Source organism: Pseudorca crassidens, chromosome 12 (assembly GCF_039906515.1).
Source record: "Pseudorca crassidens isolate mPseCra1 chromosome 12, mPseCra1.hap1, whole genome shotgun sequence".
Lineage (NCBI taxonomy): Eukaryota > Metazoa > Chordata > Mammalia > Artiodactyla > Delphinidae > Pseudorca > Pseudorca crassidens.
The window spans coordinates 68,481,976-68,500,754 of record NC_090307.1 but is presented as its reverse complement, the minus strand read 5'-3'; the positions used below and the strand labels follow the sequence as shown (position 1 = coordinate 68,500,754).

The 18,779-nt window shown below is 46.9% G+C and overlaps 1 protein-coding gene across 7 annotated transcripts in view; it reads left to right on the top strand.

Annotated features, from left to right (window-relative positions):
* LOC137203637 (E3 ubiquitin-protein ligase RNF185) overlaps positions 1 to 18,779 on the top strand; it is an 87,983-nt gene that overhangs the window by 20,412 nt on the left and 48,792 nt on the right. For 3 of the 7 annotated variants that reach the window (XM_067700192.1, XM_067700191.1, XM_067700193.1), the window contains exons 5-7: positions 896 to 950; positions 1,810 to 1,941; positions 3,473 to 3,590. In XM_067700192.1, coding sequence (XP_067556293.1) covers positions 896 to 950; positions 1,810 to 1,941; positions 3,473 to 3,590 — 305 coding nt within the window. Of the gene's footprint in view, positions 1 to 895; positions 951 to 1,809; positions 1,942 to 3,472; positions 3,591 to 5,510; positions 5,978 to 11,833; positions 11,987 to 18,779 lie in introns of those variants that run through there. The other 4 variants (XM_067700199.1, XM_067700200.1, XM_067700194.1 and 1 more) reach the window with 4 other exon arrangements.

Here is an 18,779-nt window from a genome sequence, read left to right as displayed (position 1 = left end):
ATACCCTGTACCCAGACATATTGGACTTCTCTTAAAGGGACTTATTTATGCTTTCACCTTCATGAGCCTTTGTATTTGTTGTCCATTTGCCTCTTCTGCCCTCTCCAGTCCTGCTCAACCCCCTTCTCCTCCTCTAACTTCTGCCGTCTTTTATGAGCAACCCTAAAGTTACCTCCTCCTTAAAGTGGCCTTTCTTCCCCACATTAGTTGCTTTCACCCATGCCCCCACTCCATTTAGTTGACACCTCTTTTAAAGAAGTCCCTTCCACGCTGTAGTGTGATTGGTTGTAGCCCCCTTTAAACCACGAGCACCTCAAGAGTAGGATCTATCTTCAGTCTTGGTAGCATCCTGCCTAGCGCCTGATGGATAACAAGCCCTCAGTCCAGTATTTGTGGGATGAGTGATGGAAGGGGCTAGGACCCAGAGGTCCTAGAGAGAAAGAATAGTGTAAAGTACTTGCTCAAGAGTAGTGGGAGGTAAAGCTGAAGGTAATGGGGCAGAGCAGAGAGACCCTGAATCTCAGCCCTCTCTGCTGACAGGCTGTCTTCTGTTTGAATTTGGATTTGGGGTTTTTGACATCCGTGACCCAGGTCCAGGAAGGTGCCTGGCTGACAGTTGTAACCAATCTGGGTATGGCTCTCTGTGAGAAGAATAAGCTGAGTGCAGTCTGATGAGCATCTTGTAACAAATGGATTTTCTCCCTAGTTTTCTACACACTAGGGAAAAGCAATTGCATGTAGAACAGAGTTAGTATTTGGTTTAATTTGGCATAAGTTCATGTGCCGGGCATGAAAGGGGGCCATGGCCCTGACCCTGTTGGTGAAGAGCTCCCCAACTCAGGGAACAGGTCAAAGCATTTTGTAATAGACTTATTTTACACCGTTTCTGTTTCAGAGAGAAGACTCCTCCCCGTCCTCAAGGACAGAGGCCAGAACCGGAGAACAGAGGGGTGAGGAAAATTCTAGGAGAAGGCTTCTAGAACTGAGCCCATGGCTTTAGAAGTTTCCCTCTCGGCCCTACATTTTTTCTCCTTGATTATAAAAGTAAAGGAAAATTTGCAAAATACAGAAAGGAAAAGAGGGGAGAAAATAACTTATAATCACACCATCCAGAGATAACCAATGGAAACACATTGGTCTATTTTCTTTTCTATTTTTCTATGATTATCTATACACACACAAATTTTATAGATCTATTTGTGTGTGTGTGTTTTATAGATAGATGTTTGTGTATACATATATTTTTATTTTTACAATATTTGGCTCCTGTTTTGTAACTCTCTTTTAAGATTTTATTCTTTCTATATTTAGTGCCCTCTGTGTGCTGGGCCTCATTCTAAGCGCTGGTAATATATCAGTGAACATAGTTAAAGATCCCTGCCCTTATGGAGTTCACAGGCAGACCTTGGAGATGCTTCAGGTTTAGTTCCAGACCGCCACAATAAAGCGAATATCACAGTAAAGCAAGTCACACAATTTTTTTGGTTTCTGAGTGCATATAAAAGTTATGTTTACGCTATAGTCTTATTAAATTAGCAATAAATAGCATTATGTCTAAAAAAAAGTGCATACTTTAATTAAAAAATACTTTATTGAGGACTTCCCTAGTGGTCCAATGGACAAGACTATGTACTTCCCAGGCTCTGGTTCCCAGTGGAGCATTAGCTCCTAACCCAGGAATCCGAGGCCCCAGGAAGCCAGAGGCCCTGACTGTGAAGACTGCACATCAGATGTACACGCCAGTGCACATCTCTGGCGTTTACAAGCACCCACAGCCACCGGTGATGTTTTTTGCCTACTCTGCCCCAGGAACATAAACCTACCAAATGTGAGGACTTGTGGGATTGTACAGGTGTTGCTGGAAGGGAGGCCGGAGGGCCAGTCCTCGGATTTGCACTGAATGAAGTGGTGGTTCCTGATGAAACAGTTGCACCTTCCTGGGTAAGGCAGCCTTGATCTCAGGAGCCCTCAGACTCAACCAGGCTAGCTCTTAGTTGGAGGCTTTTCTGCACTGAGGAGATGGAAACCAGTTTTCCTTCCCTGTAGGTCTGCCCTCTTAATAGCTGTTAGGCTTTATAGGTAGTGCTGCCCGTCAAGAAGTTTGGAGCTGGGTGCCAGGCTATGCTCAGTAGGGATAGGGAGCAGCCACTTGCATGATTTGCAAGAGACTCACAAATGAAGGCCTATCAGCTCTTCGTGGAGAGCAGTTAGCCCAATAATTTTTCTTTTCTTTAATTATTTTTTAATCAGTTGTTCTAAGGATCTGCCCAGGGATGCAGAGGAGAAGAGGAATTTTTTTAAGATGTTCACAGTAATTAAGAGCATGGGTTTTCGGACCATACTGATCTAGTTCCAGATCTAAACTCTACCCCTTACCAGCTGTGTGACCTTGGTCAAGTTATTTCACCTCTCTGAGCCTTGGTTTGGTCATCTGTAAATGTGGGTGATCCTAATGTAAGAATTAAATGCAATTTGAGTGTACTAGTGCTTAGCACAGTGCCCAGCACAGAGTTGGCACTTAGAAAATAGGAGTTAACCTATTTACAATATTATGATTCCTTCCGAATCTTTTCATGTGAAAGATGATGCAGTGTAGAACATATTGGGCTGGCCAAAAAGTTCGTTTCCACCATCTTATGGGAAAATCTGAATGAACTTTTTGGCCAACCCAACATTATAGGGAAAAAAGGCTGAGGATGACACCAAACTGCTGACAGTGGTCATTGGAGGGAGGGGTTATGAGGTGGAGGGTGAACAAGGAGACCTCTGATTTTCTGTGTTATTTATTCCTGTAATGTGTTAATTTCTCATAGCAAGCATATATTACTTTTGTAATCAGGAAAGAAAGTGTTTTGAATTTTTAAAATTCTCTGTAACAATATTAAAAGAAAAATCTTAGGGAAAATACTTATCCATGTCTTTTCCACCTACATACATATTGTCACATACTTGTGACCATGGTGTTCAAACAATTTTGTCTGAAAGCTTGGTCATAAGAGTTTTTCTGTGTTGCTGCATAGTCAGCGTAATGTATCAAAATTTTGATCATGACCTCCATTGTTGGCCAATTAGAGTTCCACTTTTTTTTGCTCTTATAGATAATGTGTAGCTTGTTCTATGTTCCCTTGTAATTGGGTATAAGAGTTGTTGACACTTTGGCTGTTATAAAGCATGTAGAAAGTTGTATTGGCTAGTGTGGGACTCTGGGAAGGAACCTGGAGCTCTGAGAACACTTACTTGCATCAGCAGAGAGTTTTACTTTGGGTCAGAGCCAGTCCTTTCTGGCATTCATAGCTCCTTAGCTGGGACCCCTGGATGACCAGGAGGGCGGAGGAGCCGCCAGGGTTCCTCTGCCTTGAGATCTAGATGGGAGGAAAAGCAGGTGGGGAAGAAATGCGGGTGCCACACCTAAGGTGACGTGTGACAGGTGAGGAGAAACCTGCCTGTTCTGAATTGCATTTCTTCTACACAGGGATTTCAAGGGTTTGGATTTGGAGATGGTGGCTTCCAGATGTCTTTTGGAATTGGGGCATTTCCCTTTGGCATATTTGCCACAGCATTTAACATAAACGATGGGCGGCCTCCTCCAGGTAAGACCCTATTCTCTTGGTGATTTTGCTTGAAGACTCCTAGGAATTCAGCAATATGTAGGATAATCAGCCTTTTCAAAATGTGCTAAACTCTTTTCCGATTACTGGTAGTCATGGTAATGATATTGCACACTTACCAAGTATTAGGCACAAGCAGGTTCAGAGTGCTTTCCATTATAAACCTGAGATCCCCACGATGAGTCTGTGGGATAGATGTGCAGTTAACTCCATTTTACAATTCAGAAAATGCTTAGTAATGTTTTCCAAGATATAACCCATGCCCATAAAATGAAAAAGTATATACTCTACCCAGCTGAATAAAAGCCTAGTCCTGGGCATATACCCCTGACTTTGACCATTGCGGGCGGGGAGGGGCCAGGTGACTGCAAGGAGTCTGGGCCTCCCTATTTTCTGGCATCTCTGGCCAGCTTCCCTCAGGACACACGTAGGGCTGGTCCTAAGCCCCAGCCCTTTGGGAACCATGCCTAGGTCTGCCACCTGCTTCTACCTTTCTCCCTCCAGCCAGCTTGAGAGTGCTGGCTGCAGTTGGTGTAGGGCAGGGCAGTGAGGTAGGTGGCCTGGGCTCTATCGCAATCTGACGCCCAGGCCCAGATCCTGACCATGGAGCTGCAGAGCTGCTGAAGGCGGTTGAGCTCTGCTTGCACTCAATGGGGCCTCGTGTGCTGGGCACAGTGTGAGGTACAGAAGGGACCAGTGCGTGGCTCCTGGCCAGGAGCTTAGGCTCTAGGGACAGTAACCTCTCCTGAGCCATCCATTTGTCCCCTGCCCCCGGACCCAGGTGCTTGGCACATAGCAGACAATCGGTAAGTCTTTGTTGACTGCCGGCCTGCTTGATTCCATCAGCGCGCCTAACTGGGGCATAATATAGCACCAAACGATCTTGGGACTGCCCTTCCTTACCTCATCTGCCTCAAAAGTTTCTCCTCTGTTCGCATGCTGTTTTATCAGAGGAAAGAGACCCCAAAGGGCCAGGCGTGCTCTGCTCTGAAGGAGGGACAGGGCCCCGTGGAAGGAGCATGCACCTGCCTGCTAGTTTATTTCCATCCATCCTGGTCCAGGGCTCACCCGGGTTCCCCAGGTAAAGAGAGTTCACAGCCAGGCTGTGAACTCTCTTTATCCCCTTGGCACACTCAGACAGTTTTCCCTTGTTGGGTGTGTTTGGTACAGTTTGCCCATCTGGGATGTAGTTTCTCTTAACTCTCCTTGCCCCACAGTCAGGACAAGGAGCTCTATGGAGTAGCTTTTCTCAAAGCAGAGAGGAGTGGAGACCCAGGTTCTCAGCCCACTTCTGCCCCTAGTTTGCTATGGATTGAGGGAGACAGGTCGTTTTTGCCTCTCTGGGCTCTAGTTCTCGTGTCTGGAAAAGGAAGGCACCTCACGCGGGGCTCCCTGAGACCCCTCTTGACTCATCAGTGCCAGAATCTAGAAACTCCATGACTCGAGAGGCAGTGTGTGGAGAGGCTGAGAGCACAACTGTGGGCTCTCCGCCAGCTCATGAACCTTGAGATCTTAGGCAGGTCACCTCATACCTGTGCTTCAGTTTCTTTTTACACAGAATGGGATAATAATGCCCAACAGGCAATAATGTGTATACACAACAGCACACACAAGATGCTTAACAAATAGTAGCTTTTATTTTTCCCTCCAAGACTTTCCTGGTTTATTTGCACCTGGAGACAAAACCCTCTTAGGACGAATTGGAGACTTTGTCCTCATTGTTAAATTTTTATAATTTGAATTTTGTTTTGCCTAATATTATTTGGGGTTTGGAAATATTTTTAGTGTGCAGGATTCTGTTGTAAAGAGATGAAGGTTGATGCTCTCAACTTCTGACTCCAGTGGGCAGGGTGTGCAGCTGCAGCATTCTCACAGCCTCCCTCCTCCCTCCTGTCCCTCCAGCTGTCCCCGGAACGCCCCAGTACGTGGACGAGCAGTTCCTGTCACGCCTGTTCCTGTTTGTGGCCCTGGTGATCATGTTCTGGCTATTGATTGCCTAATGCTGGGCTCCCGGCCTACATCCATGCAGGGCCTCTGGACTGGTGACATGCCACCCCCACTCTTGATGTTTGGCTTCCTGGCTAATCCTGACCTCTGGAATCAGTGGGGTCAGTGACACATCAAGGAGTTTTGCTTCTCCATCAGAGCTTTGGGACTCAAGACCAGTTGTTGAGGACCCTGGAGTGAGGCCACTGCTGTAAACACCTCAGGCCTTGGCATTGAGTCATCTCTTATGGGTTACACCGTGAAATCCTGTCCCAGCCAGCTCAGCAGGTCCTGACTCTGCACAGGAAAGAGGCAGGAGAAGAGGAATTGTCAGTACAATTTCACCTGAATTTAATATTAAAAAAACAAAGGGACGAACCAAATATGGAAACTTTTTTACATCTCTTTAAATACCCCTTGGTAAGTGGCCTCTGAAGTCAGTGGGACTCCTCGTATAGAGAGGTTCCCCGTCCAGATCACAGTGCTATTCTGTCCTATTTCCTCTTCAGCAGAGATGCAAGAAATTGCTGTCCTATTAAGATCATAATTGCCGCAGCTGGAGCTGGAGTCAATTCATGAATTCACCAGGGACCCAAAGATCTGTTGCCTCTGGGCTGTGCTCAATGTCTTTGGCTCCAGAGTGGCTTGAATGACCTCCTGGTTTCCTGGCGTAGATTATCCCCAGAGACATGTGGTTTCCCATCAGTTTTCCCCCAAAACTATGCACATCTGCCTCCCTGCCAGAGGGTACCCATTCTAGATTACTGTTGAAGCCAGGACGGACTGCATGTTAGGAAAGACCTGCAGTTGGGACTTAGGTGGGATTCGGAGCTCAGATGCAGGAACGACTGAACAAGCAGCCTTGTCCCTAAGGCCGCAGAAGCTCCAGGTGCATCCTTTCCCAGACCCCACAAAGGAAACTGGGAGCCTTGTTGAGTCACCCCAGCTGCATGTTGAAGACCAGACCTCAGAAGCCAAATTGTCCTTAAAGAAGAGGCAGGGAAAGGGGAGACCCAGCATGTGACTCTGATTTTGGTATGGTTTGAAGACCTCTTGTGTGTGTGCTAAAACCAGAGAAGCACGCTACTCCAGAGCAGGCAACCCCTGGTGGTTTGTAAAGCCGGGCGCAGAGCCCAGGGAGCCTCAGCACAAAGATAGGATGTGGTCTGCCTGTGGAAGTCTTCCCCTGGAAACTTTCAGGGAAGTCATTCTTCCCAAGCCCTTGATTTGTTTTTCAACTTCACAAGCTGCTTCTTCCGAATTTGACTGAGGGAGTGTGTTGCCAGCAGGAGAACAGTTCACCTGGTGGAATGGTTCTCGCTCTGCCAGTCTGGCATCTTCCTAGAAATCCAGGCTCTTCCAGGAGACCCTTAGGGTAGGAGGAGATGGACTTACTCTGAGGGCCTCTCTGTCACTTCACCAGTCCACACTGCTCCTGAGTTTACCCACAGCAATAGCCAACAAGTGGTTGAAAGCTCCACCTAGTGTTTGTTCCAGATATGGTTCTGCATAGCGTGTGGAAACCAAGACCTTGAGGAAGATGAGGGAAGCCCTTCTCCTCTCTCCATTGCACCCCCCGCTTCCTCTCTCCATTGCACCCCCCGCTTCCCCTCTTACCTTTCAGTGCCAGAGTTCAGTGTTTAAACAGACAAAATACAAGTATTGAATAGGTGGTTCATTTGCCGAATCCATTTGGTAGGAATAAGCCACCTGCTTTACGGTGTGCCTGATGGATTTTAAAGATTCTCTGGGCACCCACTCAAAAGTGCTCATTTTATCACCTGGAAATCCCAGGTCTGACGGGCCTTGGTTTCTCAGTGCAATGGCCCCACCTAGTGATGGGAGAGAGGACTTCAGTCAGATGGATCGAACAGAAATGGGTTTCCAGAAGAAAGGTTAAAAAAAGAAGGGTTGTAGGTAGGAAGACAAATAACTTTGACCCTTTAACGAAGAGGAGTGAGCCCAGGAGAGCTCCACCAGCAAAGGCATCCCAGGAACCTGTTAGCAAAGCCAGGTTGGCCATGTGCCCTTTGATTTTGAACCTTGCAGGTCCCCACTCATGCTCTGCCAGGAGCTGGGGCAGGAGAGCCGACTTGGGACTGCTGGCCCAGCCCCGACAGGGAGGCCCCTTCCCAATGCCCCCGCAGGCTCACCACCTCACCCCTCTGCTGAGGCATTTTTCCTTTCTTTGTGTGTGTTTTCTATGTTCTTGGCCCCCAACCCCTCCTGCCACCTTTGTGGATTAGGACCAGGTCCCAACCACAGTCAGAAAATAATACTGTGTACACCTTGACCAGTCACTAATTTTCACAGTTGTAAAAGTGATTTGATTTAGAATTAAACAAATGGTTTTACATAACTGTGAGCTGTGGACTTACTGTGTCAGGGGAGTGGGGGGGAATGGGTTGAGGACTGGTCTGGCCTCCGCGAAGATTGAGGATGAAAGTCTTCAAACACCCATGGATAATTAGAAATGAGAAGCATAGGCTGGAGGCCTGGCTTCATACACAGCCCCACGCAAGGTGTGACCTGTCTGACAGGCAGACCCAGTCCTTATAAGTGTATGGAATTCTGAAGGTTGTGGGCTGCCACCCTGGAGCTTAGCTTGTGGCCAAAAAGAGCCTTGAGGAGAAGCAGGTTGTTCCGTGTCAGCATCTCTCCCCACGTTCTTTGACAAGGCAAGCTGGCCTCCAGCCAAGCCCTCTACCTGTAATGGGGCGTGCTGCTCCATAAGGTTCCGTGAGGTTCTCAGCAGAATGTGAGATGGAAGATGGTGATATTACAAACCTGGCCCAGCCTTGGGCTCCCCAGCACATCAGAGCTACAGGTCATCCGTCTGAAAGGAGTTCTTTTCTCCCTCTTAAACTTTGACCTAACAGTTATCAAATTGAATAGTGCCAAGACATTGTAGGAAATGCAAAGGTAAGGGAACTCCAGGAATTCATAAGCCCAGTAAGAAAAGGAAACAAGACACAGAAGTAGAACAGGACAATAAGGCCTCCATGTACCAGTTGTTCAACCCCAATAGCTATCAACTCAGGTCCAGTCTTGTTTCATCCCCACCCTGACACTGTTCCTTTCCCGTACCTGCACTGTTTTGAAGCAAATTCTAGTCATATCTCACCTATGAAGTATTTCAATATGCATCTCAAGGATTTTTAAAAATATAACCAAGATACTCTTTTATGTACCTTTAAAAATTGATGGTAATTTCTTAATATCATGTATCCAATCATTGTTCAAATTTTCCTAGTTGTCTCATAACTCTTGTACAGTTTGAGTTGAGATCCAGATTAGATCCATACGTTGCTATTGGATGTCTCTTAAGTCTGTTACATCTGTAGGATCCTCTTCTGTCTCTTTTCTTTCCCTTGCAGTTAGTTTGTCCTGTTCAGTTTCCTACAACTTCACTTTTGCTATTTGCATCACTGTGGTATTAACAAACTCTTCTCACTCTTATATTTCCTGTAAATTGGTTGTTAAATCTAGAGGCTTGGCCAGATTCAGGCTTGATTTTTTTTTTTTTTTTTTTTGGTAAGACTATGTCATGAGTGGTAGTGTATACTTCTTGTTGCATCATATCAGGAGACACAATGTCTGGTAGTCCCTCTTTGTGATGTTAGCCCTTACTGATCATTGTTGAGAACAGCACTGTCCAATAGAATTTTCTGCAGTCGTGGAGATGTTCTCTGTCTGCACTGTGCAACACAGTAACCACTAGCCACATGGGGCTATCAGGCACCTGAAATGTGGCTAGAGTACTGAAGAACTGAATTTTTTATTTTATCTCATTTTAATTTAAATAACCACGTATGGCTAGTGGCTACCATATTGGACTGTGCAGATTTAGGTTAGTTCACAGGGGTTGCAAAATGATATAATTGATTGAAAATAACAATGTGTTAAGGGTTTAGAAACAAGACTGCACTTCTAGCAGAATGGGACAACAAAATTACAGAGAACATGGGGAGCAGTGGGGTTGTGGGGGACAGCTGGTGGTTGTAGGAATGGCAGAATGTTACAAGGGCAGAAGGTATTCAGGAAAAAGCAGAGTCCTGGAGCGAAGGGAGTAGGGAGAGAAGGCTGTAGGGTGAGATGTGGTTAGTTCTTGAGGGCCAGGTTTGGCTGTTATTTTGTAGGCAATAGGGAGCTATTCGTTTTTGAGCACAGAGGTGACAGAAACATAATTTTGGAAGATTAATCAGTCCATTTTAGGTAGGATGATTCAGGGAGAGGAGAAATTAGAGGTCCAAGACTGGCTTGGTCTGAGGCACATGGAAGTGACACTGGGAGTATCTGGCCGTGGACCAGTAGACCAGTTCCCTCAGGATGGCAGAGCCAGACCTTAAGGTATTTGTCAGGGCCCAGGTCCTCATTTCTGTAGGCCCAGAGAGTTGATTGTGAGTCAGTCAGCAGGATTTGGCCTCAAGGACTGACCGAGCCATGGTCAGGTAATCAAACTGCAGACAGGTGACCTGGTACTAGAAACCCAGGAGGCTTTCTCCCTGCGCAGGCCTTTTCTGCCCTCCAGAACTCCCTTTGAGTTCACAAGCGATTTTGGAATGTTCTTTGTATCCATGTTGAAAAGGTATCTCTGGGTTTTATCATTTCTATAGACTGCTGTTCTCTTCCTTTACATTTCAACTTTTCATTTCTCAAAGTTACCTGAACTTCCCTGGGAGCAACTTGGGGGGAGTTGTTTATCCTCCCACTCCCTGCTGGTGAAGACCATGAGGCTGGAGGTGGGAAAGAAGTGTAGTGAGAGTGAGGAGGGAGAAGAGACAGACCTGGGTGCCTTGCTGTGGGGCAGAGGGAGAGGGAAGACTCCCAGGGGCCTTGGTTCCAAGGCTGCCAGTGTCTGGGAAAATACAGTGTAACCTCTTTCCATGTGCAGGGCAAATAAAAGCCTCACCCCTTTTTGCTAGCCACTCTCCTTGTCAGGAGAGTCCCCTGGATCACCATCACTTTAATTCAATACACAGTTTTGTCTTTACTATAATCAGAGCAGAGATAGCCTCAGAAAGTAAAGCCGACTGCTGAAGAGGGTTCCCAGGAATGAACAGAAGTGAGGCACATCGCCCACACTGCCCCTCAGCACTTTCTTCACACTCAGGACTTCAGGGGCCACCTGCCACACCCAGAGGAGAAAAATCTGACCTGCATCTGGTTTGGAGTACACGGTCAGAGCAGGAAGGAAGAGGATTGTGCTCACCTTTGTGTACTTGAGTGCTGGGTTGAACTTCGTCCTTGGTGGGAGTGTTGTGATCCATTTCCTTGGGCCCCATCCCTGTCCCTTCCTGGTCATTTGTACACTTTTCTCATGACCTATATCTGATCTAAGGAAATAACAGTTGCCGAAGACCCAGCACAAGAGAATCAGATGGGAGGGACCTCAGGGACCGGCTGATGTGGCCGAACCTTAGTCACACAGAGGACCCAAAGCCCCTCCCAAACCAAGTGAGGGGAAGTGGTTCTCTCAAGGCCCCTCAGCCACCTAGCGGCTGCGAGAAACCAGTCTGCTGTCCTAAATCCTGGTCCAGGGCTCTTCTCTACAAAGAAGAGTCCGAAGGGCAAATCCAGACCACTGGTACATTTCCTTTGACCTACATGGCATTTTTAGAATTTGAATGTTACCAACATTTTTAAAAGAGGGAAATTTCACCTAAATACCTGGATTTTTGGCTTATCTTGAAAAATTGGAAGATCTGGTGTTCGGGGTTCATTTATATACCTACTTGGCCTGCTAAGGATCTGCCACTGAGTGTCAGCTTGCTTATAGTGGCACAGACAAGTGGCTTCTCTGAGCTGGAAGCTTCTAAGAAAAGCCCACCCTCAACCCCCCCGCCCAAAGCTATTTGTGGGTAAACCTGGTTTCTCCATATTCATATTCTTGATTCCAGACACTACTGGAAAGAGCTTTCGACTGGGGATTAAGAGCCAGCGTTCCCATCCCAGCTCATCTCCTAATAAGCTGAGCCATTTTGAGGTTCGAACTTGTCCCCTCTGGTCCTCAGCTGTCCCCATCGGTAAAATGGGCAGAGGGTCCCCTGTGTTGAGATCTCCAGCCTGCGCAGAATCACCCTCACCAGTTCGGGCACCCACAGAGGGCGCAGAGTCTAGCGGGCACCAGGGCCGCCGCAGAGCCCGAACCAGGGGGCGGGGCTAGGCCCAGGGGCGGGGCCTGGCGTCGGCTGGGCGGGGCGTAGGCGGGCGGGCCCCCGTGCCAGGTGCGGTTTGGTCCTCCCCGGGCGCCGTAGGCGGCGCATCTCGCTCGCGCCCCGGGCAGAGGTCCTCGCGCGTCTGAGGCGGCGGCAGGAGCTGAGCGGAGACGGCGCTGTAGCGGCCTCCTCTTCCCCATTTCCGCGCTTCTGGGACCATGGCCGAGCAGGCGGGTAAGGAAGGGCTGCGCCGTCCTGTCCCGGCCCCGGGGCGCCTGAGGGGAGCTGGCGGCCTCTCGGGGGTTTCGGGCTGAGTGGACCCTCGTGGGTACCGGCTCCTTAGAGAGAGAATTTGGGGAGTGAGCACAGCGCTCCCCGAAGACTCGGAGGTTGTGGGGAGCGGGGATAGAGGGCTCGCGGGGAGGTGGGGCAGGCGGGGTTGGCGGCTTCCCGCGAGTCGAGGTCCTTGGGAGGAAGGGATGTTGGGGGGGCACCTTTTTTTGTGGACCTGGAGACTGCAGGTCCTCAAATTAAAACTCTAAGGAAGCTGAGGGGACCGGTTTCCGTTGGAGTCACAGTTTGGGGGAATATGGGGAGTACGGCATCCTCAGAGTTTGGGTAGGTTCTGAGGGTATGGAGAGTTACCCCGTGTTCTGGATTTTCTGTGGAAAATTGAGGAGAGTATGAGTTTCCCACGGGATCCAAGCCTTCTGGAGGGTATCTTGGTGCCTGCGGTCTCCAGGGTCTTGGGGTTCTTTGCAGGAAGTAGGGCATTGTGGGCTCCCTTGGGGTTTAGGACACGACTGGGGGTAGGGAGAGATTGGAGCTTCTTCCTGAGGCAGGTAGGGCCCCTGGGGCTCTGGGCCCTCCCATGGCCCCTCTGAGACCAGAAAGGAATGTGGCCAAACACCTCCTGGAAGGAAGAGTGTCTAAGGGTGAAGGGTAGCTTCAGGGTTAGGTTGGCTGGGCCTGTGGTCCCCTCCCTCCCAGTCATTTCACACCACCCTGCAGCTTCCTGCCCTCCTTGCCTGTCCCCCAGTACCAGGAACTTTCTGTTTCCCAGAAAGTTGTGGGAAACACCCACCTGTGTGGGTGGCCCAGCCTCTGGGTCGACCAGGGTCAGCGTCCAGAAGCTTTCTAGAGCTGGCAGGAGGGAATAGTGGAGGGGGGAGGCTGTCCTGGATATCTGCCCCCGCTTCCTGGCTTTCAGCCTGTGGACAGTCACTTCCTCCATCCTGAATAAAAGGACCAGGCCACCAGTGGGTCACTTCCTCACCATGGGAGCATGGGATTTTCTCCTCATTCTTAATAATAGGCTTTTAGAGAAAAAGGGCTAGGGGTAGACATTCTCCGTCCCTTCCTATTTTATTTTTTTTTAGTTTCCAGAATTCTTTGTCTCAAATGATTTCTAATGATTTTTTCTAACCTTTGAGTAACATAGGTTCCCTGTCTTGAACCTTGATTCTCAGAAACTTGCGAAAGATCTTAGAGTGCAATAGTGTTTATTAGATCTTTCTCTGAGTGAACCAAAAAGCTGTCTAGAGGCATCAGTGCCTCTAGATGCATTCGTTTGTACATTCTTCCATAAGAATATTTGTTGGATACTTCTGGGCCACACGCTAAGCCAAGCGCTGAGGAGTATAATGATGAGCAAAACGACACAGTTCTTGGCCTTTGTGGTGCTTACAGCCCTAGCGATGTACAGTAAATAATTGAGGTGACAATTGAGATAAATGCCATAATAACTGAGATAAGCAGTTGAGATATGTGCCATAAGATTGCACCAGGGGCAAGGGAAGTGGATAGGGAACACATTCCTTTATGAAGCAAGTTTATGCTGAGCCCTGAGGATAAGTAGAAGCTAGTCCAGCTAAGAAAGGGTGAAGAACTTTTCAGGCAGAGGGAACATAAAAAAGCCCTGAGGCAGAAAGGCATGTGGTGCCTTTGAAGACTGAGAGAAGGCCAGTACAGCTTTTTTATGGATGAGGAGACTAAGGTTCAGAAATTACTTGTTCAAGGTTCCATAGCCAAAAAAATAGCAGTGGTCAGAGTTCATATTTTCTAGCTTCAAATTTGGTGCATCATCCTCTCTGAATCACAAACACTAGAATGAGGTTGCCCGTGGAGTCAGAGAAGGAAGCGGGACTTAAACTTTTACTTGTTCTTGAACACAGTCAGAGCTGTGTTCCGAGACAACTCAGATTCCTGTGTAACAGAAGAATCAACAGAGAAATCAAATATTTGCTGAGTACCGGTGATGTCTAAGGCACTGGGCTGGGCCAAGTGTTACCTGTTATAAATTTTAACAGATGCTAGAGATAATGTAACTCTCCTCGTTTTACATGTTAAGAAACTGAGGACTAGGGAGGAAAATGGATTTGTCTAGGGTTACTCAACTAGCGGTAGAGCCAGGTCTAACCTAGAACTTGTTCAGTGCTCTTTCCAATATTTCAGGGTCCTTGAGGCATACAGGGTCTGGCACACAGTATTTGTGGAAATGAATAATATGTGGTTTGTGCCTTTGAGAAATTCACTATTTAGAGTAATTGAGGAAAAAATGAACAAATCAAGGCAAGCTATTATAAGGCCTATAGGTGATAACATAAGGGAATTTCAAAGATGAGGGAGAACTTTATTCATACATTTATCCCACAAGTATATATTGAGTTCCTGCTGTGTGCCAAGCACTTCTAGGCCCTGGGGGATACAACAGGGAGCAAAATAGATCAAATCCCTTCCCTCGTGGAGTGTATGTTCTGGTGGCGAGAGACAGACAATAAGTAAATACATGAATATCATATGTCAGGGATAAATGCTCTGAAGAGAGATGAAGTATGATAAGGGCATAGGTGCAGTGGGAGGTCAGGGGAACCTCTCTTCGATGACATCTGAGCAGAGAAATGAAGCAAGGGAGTGAGCCATTTGCATATCTGGGGGTAGAACATTCTGGACAAGGAATAAAAGAGAATGAGCAAAGACCCTGAGCCAGGAATGTGCTTGGCATGTTTGAAGAACAGCAGGGTGTCCAGGGTGGCTACCAGATTTGGTCAGGGAATGCTTGACGGAGGTAAGATTTGAGAGATCTCAGGTAGGTTAAAAAAAAGGGCAGGGGGGTTTAAGGGGTAAGGAATAAAACTGTGGGAGTAGGATTGCAAAGGCAGGTGAGTTTCAGGATCTTCACAAGGGGTGGTGAATTAATATGTGTGGTGGAGGCAAAGATTGGGAGGTGTGGGAAGTGGAAGATACGGCTGAGAGGGTGAGTGAAGCCAGACTGCAGAGGGTTTAATGCCAGGCTTGTAGACTTTTCTGATCTGCAGCAGAGACCATACGTTTAGAGGCAGGGAGAGTCATGATGTGGGCATTTTGTGTTTATGCTATCAATCTGGCTTTGGTGGGCAGGATGAATTGGACAAGGGTAAGGAAGAGCACCAGTCTGGAGGTGGGTACATACAATGGACCCTGAGCTGAGGTTGTTACTGATAGGAATGGAGAAGGAGGCACTGACCAGAGGAAAATGCCTCATGTCATGGGCAGGGTTGGGTGACTTGAATGGCTCTGGATATGGGATGGAGGGAGCAAGGTAGGGTCCAAGAAGACCACAAGGTTTTAGAGCTGAATAGAAACGCATCACGTTCAAGAGGCAGTATTAGGCTTTCCACATTCCTGGTGGGTTGTCTGCCTCTTCTGGAGACTATGCTGATTTCCAGCCCAGGGCTGGCCTCTGATCAGTGCAACCTGGGGTTGGGGGCTTGGGCTCAGGCCTACTAGGGAGGGGTGGAGCCCACCCCCAGGTATCATTTCGGCATTTCAGTGAGAGGGTGTGGAGCTGTAGCAGTCTCTTACAAGTCTATATTCTTTCCCACTCTTGACGTTTCCTTATACAGTAGCAAGAATTAGATTCTTACCTATTAATTCACATCCAACAGTAGCTAAAACACGAAACCATTGCTTGGTTCTATCAAAGTACACCTTGAGCGTCCATCCTGGGATTCTATTTTGTCAGATCTCTCTACTTGTAATTTATTTTTCCAGTAAAGAAAGTCTAAAATGTAGTTGAAGACAGACTTTGGAGTAAGCAGACCTGTGGTCTAATCCCAGCTCTAACACTTGTTAGTTGAGCAGTTCAGTTTCCTTTTCATTAAAATGGGAACAATAATAGTCCTTTGATACTAGTCCTTATTTCATGGAATCTTTATATTCAATTAGTTCATGCTTGCCTAGTGCTTAGGACACTGCCTGGCATATAATAAGGACTCAAAGAATTTTTTTCCCTGCCATTGACAATGGGTTGAGAACTGCCATCTGAGAATGTATGAATTGGTTAACCAGTTCTCTGATAAAGAGATTCTTTGTAGGCCTTCCCCTAGATAAGAAAATGCCTACTCATTCACAGCTAAGTAAACTTATGGTTGGAAGTGAGAACCTGAGTGCCTGAAAGCCGAAAGTGGCAAGAACCATCTGTCTTGTTTGTTTCTCTACCAAGTGTCTTATTACTCCACCAAGCTTGCCTTGCCCCCAGTACCTGGTTTGTCCCTCTCTGACATGTGTTATTTTTTTACATATCCTTGCCCCTCATACCCATGAGCACTCGCTAAGGGCCCCATAAGTTTGTGGCCTAGTCTCTGTCTTGCACATGGACACATAGAAGACATTTGCTGAATTTGTTTTGAAAACATTCCCATCAGATTTTAGAGGCTAATGTATTTAATAGCTCAGCGTTTTCCCCAGCCAGTCCCCTAGATATACATGAAAGAAAGAAGAAAAGGTACTCACAATTCAGTTGCCAACTAAGTGCCAGGCACTGTGGGAGGTATTTTCAGGTAATATTATGTTATTTCTCTTAATCCTCTTGGTAATGCTGTGAGTGATATTCTCTTTTTAAAGATTAAGAGACAAGGGGGTGAAATAGGTAAAGGGGATTAAGAGGTACAAACCTCCAGTTATAAATAAGCCACAGGGATATAATATACAGCATAAGGAATAAGGTCAATAATATTGTAATAACTTTGTATGGGGACAGGTGGTTACTAGACTTTTTGTGGTGATCATTTTATAATGTATGCAAACATCAAATCACTATGCAGTACACCTGAAACTAACATAATGTATGTCAACTATATTTCAGTTATTAAAAATTACTGATAGGAGCTGGGGGAGAAAGTTATTTGTTTACTTTCTTAAAAAAAATAAAGATTAATAGTCAGGCTCAGGGCTTCCCTGGTGGCGCAGTGGTTGACAGTCTGCCTGCTGATGCAAAAAAAAAAAAAAAGTCAGGCTCAGAGAGGTTAAATAATTTGCACAAGGACACAGAGCCAGGTTTCAAACCCAGATCTAACTCCGGTTCTTCTGCTTGACCCTTACAAATTTTTCCTAATAAACTAAGGAGAGGCAGAAGAGAATAACAGCAAGAATAAAACCTCTGAGATGTCTGTGTCTGTGCCTTGACCTGAAAAATGAGAGGCCCCTGTTTTAGTGTCACAGACTCTCAGAGTTAGGAGTAATTTGAGCCCTCCTTTTTTTTTTTTTTTTTTTTTTTTGCGGTACGTAGGCCTCTCACTGTTGTGGCCTCTCCCATTGCGGAGCACAGGCTCCAGACGCGCAGGCTCAGTGGCCATGGCTCACGGGCCCAGGCGCTCTGCGGCATGTGGGATCTTCCCAGACCGGGGAACGAACCCGTGTCCCCTGCATCAGCAGGCGGACTCTCAACCACTGCGCCACCAGGGAAGCCCATGATCCCTCCTTTTATGAAGGAAGAATCTAAGGTCCAGAGAAGTCCAGGAGCGCCTTTAAAAATCATCTAATCTTTCTTCCTTAGACACTCCTTTGGTAATATTTGATAAGCTAGTGAGGAGGAAAACTCTTTGGGATACAGGGGAGAATATCTAGAGGAATGTTAATCATTACTGTTAATCTTGTTGGTAGTCACTTCATTCAAATGTGATCTCTTCTCTCTTGGTTGTTCCATACCAGTTGCTGCCCTGCCCCTCTGCTTCCTGCTTTATCCTGGAACAAGTTGGATTTATATACCTGACCTGCCAGCTCCCAGGGGGCACAACAGTTACCGTACTTGTTTTGTGCTGCACTGAATTGGCTGGGTTTTGTTCCAGGTTCTCATAGTCTAGTGGAACATGAGAAGCACCAACGATTTTTTTTCTCAAGTGAAAGGATAGGATCTGTGCATGTTGGTTCAGGCCAGGCTTTATGGTCTCACAAGCTCTCAGTGCTTGGGGATTTCTCACCACTTTGAAGTTGAAAAGGACTAGTTTGCAGAAACCAAGTTCTTAGACCAAGATTAAGGTGAATGTTAGTGTCTTGTGGGAAACTCACTGGCCCTGAGCTGGGGTACCAGGCTGAGCCCTTCCATGGAATAACTGAGCCCTTGCAAGTCTCAACTTGTCTGAGGCTGCTTAGGATCATAAAAATGCAACAGGTCTGGTAGTCTCAGAACTTGGGTTTGAGCCCCTTCTGGACCAGCTTTCTGATGGTTAGACAACTCAATTCTTCTCCAAGCCCATTTTTCTTTCAGAAAAATGAAAGGCTTAGGTTTGAGTAGATGATTTTTAAAGGCCCTTCCAGCCTTACCATCCTGCTACCCTAGTGCCTACCCCAGTAGTCACAGATTGTTTGAGGCTCATGTCACCAATTATTAAGTTGGGAGAGAGAAGGGTATAGAAGCTGAATATATTTTATACCAGCATTCAAAAGATCCTGAAGGTGAGAAATGTTGTAATGGCCATTTGTTACAATTCTCACCTTGTTTGCATCGCACACTTAGCACTTCCTAAAAGCAACAAATCCCAGTAATAACCATGAAGGCATGGTTTTCTGATTATTAAACACCTGACAAGGGCTCCGTATTGTTTGAAGCTGCTGGGGACATTTACTTAGTCAAGCTCCCTTTCTGGACTCTGACAATCAGTAGCCACTGTTGATAAGTCTGCAAATAGGAGAGGTAAACACAGTCGAGGGAGAGGTGAACAGCCTGGTACAATGAGGTATTTTCCTAGAGGAAGACATTCCCAGCCGG